The sequence below is a fragment of the Salmo salar genome, chromosome 16, assembly GCF_965601325.2.
Source record: "Salmo salar chromosome 16, fSalSal1, whole genome shotgun sequence".
Classification (NCBI taxonomy): domain Eukaryota; kingdom Metazoa; phylum Chordata; class Actinopteri; order Salmoniformes; family Salmonidae; genus Salmo; species Salmo salar.
Genome location: NC_138306.1, coordinates 50705001 through 50710000, shown reverse-complemented (window position 1 = coordinate 50710000; position 5000 = coordinate 50705001). Strand labels below are relative to the sequence as shown.

Sequence of the window (5000 nt, the reverse complement as noted above, 5' to 3'; positions counted from 1 at the left end):
TACTACTACTACTACTAGAGCATTGTACTACTACTACTACTACTACTAGAGCATTGTACTACTACTACTACTACTACTAGAGCATTGTACTACTACTACTACTACTACTACTAGAGCATTGTACTACTACTACTACTACTACTAGAGCATTGTACTACTACTACTACTACTACTAGAGCATTGTACTACTACTACTACTACTACTAGAGCATTGTACTACTACTACTACTACTACTAGAGCATTGTACTACTACTACTACTACTACTACTACTACTACTACTACTACTACTACTACTACTACTACTAGAGCATTGTACTACTACTACTACTACTAGAGCATTGTACTACTACTACTACTACTAGAGCATTGTACTACTACTACTACTACTACTACTACTACTACTACTACTACAGCATTGTACTACTACTACTACTACTAGAGCATTGTACTACTTCTACTACTACTAGAGCATTGTACTACTTCTACTACTAGAGCATTGTACTACTACTACTACTACTACTACTAGAGCATTGTACTACTACTACTACTACATTGTACTACTACTACTACTACATTGTACTACTACTACTACTACATTGTACTACTACTACATTGTACTACTACTACATTGTACTACTACTACTACAGCATTGTACTACTACTACTACTACAGCATTGTACTACTACTACTACAGCATTGTACTACTACTACTACTACAGCATTGTACTACTACTACAGCATTGTACTACTACTACTACTACAGCATTGTACTACTACTACTACTACTACTACATTGTACTACTACTACTACTACTACTACTACATTGTACTACTACTACTACTACTACATTGTACTACTACTACTACTACTACTACATTGTACTACTACTACTACTACTACATTGTACTACTACTACTACTACTACTACATTGTACTACTACTACTACTACTACTACATTGTACTACTACTACTACTACTACTACATTGTACTACTACTACTACTACATTGTACTACTACTACTACTACTACTACTACTACTACTACTACTACAGCATTGTACTACTACTACAACATTCTATTACTACAGCATTGTACCAGTGGTGGAAAAAGTACCCAATTGTCATACTTGAGTATAAGTAAAGATACCTTAATAGAAAATTACTCAAGTAAAAGTGAAAGTCACCTATTAAAATTATACTTGCGTAAAAGTATTTGGTTTGCAATATCAAAAGTAAATGTTATTGCTAAAATATACTTAAGTATCAAAAGTAAAAGTACAAGTATAAATCATTTAAAATCCCTTACATTAAGCAAACTAGACCTCATCATTTTCTTTTTTTTTGTTTACAGATAGCCAGGGACACTCTCCGACACTTTGACATCCTTTAAAAACGAAGCATGTACAGTGGCAAGAAGAAACAAAAGTGAACCCTTTGGAATTATCTGGATGTCTGCCCAAAAAATGGTCATAAAATTAGATCTGATCTTCATCTAAGTCACAACAACAGACAAACACAGTGTGCTTAAACTAATAACACACAAGTCATTGTATTTTCTTGTCTATATTGAATACATCATTTAAACATTCACAGTGTAGGTTGGGAAAAGTATGTGAACCCCTAGGCTAATGACTCCAAAAGCTAATTGGAGTCAGGAGTCAGCTAAACTGGACTACAATCACTGAGACGAGATTAGAGATGTTGGTTAGAGCTGTCCTGCCCTTTAAAAAAACTCACAACATTTGAGTTTGCTATTCACAAGAAGCATTGCCTGATGTGAACCATGCCTCGAACAAAAGAGATCTCAGAAGACCCAAGATTAAGAATTGTTGACTTGCATAAAGCTGGAAAGGGTTACAAAAGTATCTCTAAAAGCCTTGATGTTCATCGGTCCACGATAAGACAAATTGTCTATAAATGGAGAAAGTTCAGCACTGTTGCTACTCTCCCTAGGAGTGGCCGTCCTGCAAAGATGACTGCAAGAGCACAGAGCAGAATGCTCAATGAGGTTAAGAACAATCCTAAAGTGTCAACTAAAGAATTACAGAAATCTCTGGAACATGCTAACATGGGAGGACACCGTGGAAGAAGCCACTGCTGCCCAAAAAAAACATTGCTGCACATCTGAAGTTCACAAAAGAGCATCTGGATGTTCCACAGCGCTACTGGCAAAATATTATGTGGACAGATGAAACTAAAGTGGAGTTGTTTGGAAGGAACACACAACACTATGTGTGGAGAAAAAAAAGGAAAAGCACACCAACATCAAAACCGCATCCCAACTGTGAAGTATGGGGAAGGGAGAATCATGGTTTAGAGCTGCTTTGCTGCCTCAGGGCCTGGACAGCTTGCCATCATTGACGGAAAAATGAATTCCCAAGTTTATCAAGACATTTTGCAGGAGAATGTTAGCCTATCTGTCCGCCAATTGAAGCTCAACAGAAGTTGGGTGATGCAACAGGACAACGACCCAAAACACAGAAGTAAATCAACAACAGAATGGTTTCAACAGAAGAAAATACGCCTTCTGGAGTGGCCCAGTCAGAGCCCCGACCTGAACCCGATTTAAAATGCTGTGGCATGACTTAGAGAGTGATTCGCACCAGACCCCCTAAGAATATTGCTGAACTGAAACAGTTTTGTAAAGTGGAATGGTCCAAAATTGGTCCAAAATTCCTCCTGACCGCTGTGCAGGTCTGATCCACAACTACGGAAAATGTTTGGTTGAGGTTATTACTGCCAAAGGAGGGTCAACCAGTTATTAAATCCAAGGGTTCACATACTTTTCCCACCCTGCACTGTGAATGTTTACACAGTGTGTTCAATAAAGACATGAAAACATATAATTGTTTGTGTGTTATTAGTTTAAGTAAAAATACTTGAAAGTATTTCACAGGTCGAAAAGCATTAAACATTTATGGCAATTTAGCTAGCTTGCTTGCAGTTGCTAGCTAATTTGTCCTATTTAGCTAGCTTACTGTTGCTAGCTAATTTGTCCTGGGATATAAATATTGAGTTGTTATTTTACCTGAAATGCACAACGTCCTCTACTCCACCAATTAATCCACACATAAAACGGTCAACCGAATCATTTCTAGTCATCTCTCCTCCTTCCAGGATTTTTCCTTATTTGGACTTTATATGGTGATTGGCATCTAACTTTCATAATAAGGTGTATTACCACTACCGACCGACCGACCTCAGTTCATCTTTCATTCACCCACGTGGGTTTAACCAATGAGGAGATGGCACGTGGGTATCTGCTTCTATAAACCAATGAGGAGATGGGAGAGGCAGGACATGCACAGCGTTCAGCGTCACAAATAGAACTGACTTCTATTTTAGCACTTGGCAACATTGGCGCGCGCGAGCATTGTGGGTGCAATGAATGAATAACGTGTACATTTATTTTGCAACTCTCTGCAGGGGAACAACTGAAAACAAGGAGACCACAGCCGTAATTAGTAGGTGTCAGCAGACAGATGTGTCAGCTAATAGAACCTCTGAGCTCTAGTAGACAGGAGACTAGCAACAAGCCACACAGCCCAAAGTGACATATCCAGCTCAAAGGACCATCTTTCCCTGTGGCATCAAGAGGAAGTGAATAGGGCTTGGCAGAAAGAGGGAGGTGCCCAAGCTGTTCTTTCTTTATTTCCCATTGCTCTGGCACTTTCAGGAGCCGCCTGTCAATGTGATGACACAAAATGGAGGGCAAGCGGCAAAACCAACCAATGAATCTCTGAGATTCAGATAGAACTCTGGTGTGGGAGCTCCCTGGCCAGTGGATTGTGTTCAGACCTGAGAGGGGCAGGTTACACAAAAAAACACCATCATACCAGCTGTATTTGGAAGTTCCATATCTTGAAAACTTGATTGCTGACAGGCAAAACCTTTTGGGGATTATGTCAACAATGGACTAAATAGTTTTGGGGTGACGTTTTCCTTTAAATGCATCAAAGACTGTGGGAAATAGAGAGGGGCTTCAAGTGGCCCTGAGAGCAGCACACTGAACTCACCTCATAAATCTGACATGCAGACAAGCAGAGACAGGGTGTGTGTGTGTGTGTGTGTGTGTGTGTGTGTGTGTGTGTGTGTGTGTGTGTGTGTGTGTGTGTGTGCGCGCATGTGTGTTTTTTTGTGTGTCCCTTACAGGTGAAAGGCCTGGTCCAAAAACTATTCACAGCAGTTTGCCCTCCGGGAGAGGAGATAAAGACATGAAAAGAAAATGAAGCGGAACACAGACGAGAGGGAGAAACAGGCGATGTGAGACAGCTTAAAAAGACACAGGTTAACACACAACACACAAACACGGCACCCCGATGACTTCTTGCTCCAGGCCTAAAACCGTTTGTGTAAGCACTAGACTGGGGAACTGGTATTCAAAGAATGAATTGCATGGTTGTGTAAGAGGATATGGGTAGCATGTGTGGTAGATGACCACACACCTTTGGGTTTAATCTTCACTATAGTGCTGTGTGTTGGTAGGGAGCACTGGGGTTTCCATATAGTTTAGTGTGCATTGACCCACCTGTGTTGCCATCTTGCCGTAGTCAATCCAGCGCAGGGTGGCAAAGTTGGTGGACTCGGCGCAGTTGAAGCCGTGGTTGAAACCGGCGTGATAGCCATAAGGAAAGGTGACCATAAACTCGCCTTCTTCCTGAGTGATCTGGAGATGGCAAGAGTTCAAAGGTTAAATGCTCCTCTGTGATGTTGTGACAGAGTATAAAATCAACAGGATGCAGTCATATAATCTACATGTTACTTGCACACTGATCAATATCTAAAAATTCTGTTTCGGGTTTGGATGACTGACCCTGAATACAGTAAACAGTTGCATAAAAAGTTAAGTCAAACAACATTAAAATGTACATTAACTGACTGAGCATTAATGGTCAACAGAACCAGTGCAGTACAAGCAGTATGCAAACCTCATGAAATGTTGTATCTATATTGCATAAGCAAACATTTTTGTTATTAAACCGGCTTTTGATGGGC

General features: G+C 40.1%; 1 protein-coding gene across 3 annotated transcripts in view; it reads right to left on the bottom strand.

Moving 5' to 3' along the window:
- Positions 1-5000, bottom strand: part of LOC106574093 (lysine-specific demethylase 4B) — an 86388-nt gene that overhangs the window by 48577 nt on the left and 32811 nt on the right. For all 3 annotated transcript variants that reach the window (XM_045697358.2, XM_045697357.2, XM_045697359.2), the window contains exon 8: positions 4534-4671. In XM_045697358.2, the coding sequence (XP_045553314.1) occupies positions 4534-4671 (138 nt within the window). The remainder of the gene's footprint in view (positions 1-4533; positions 4672-5000) is intronic.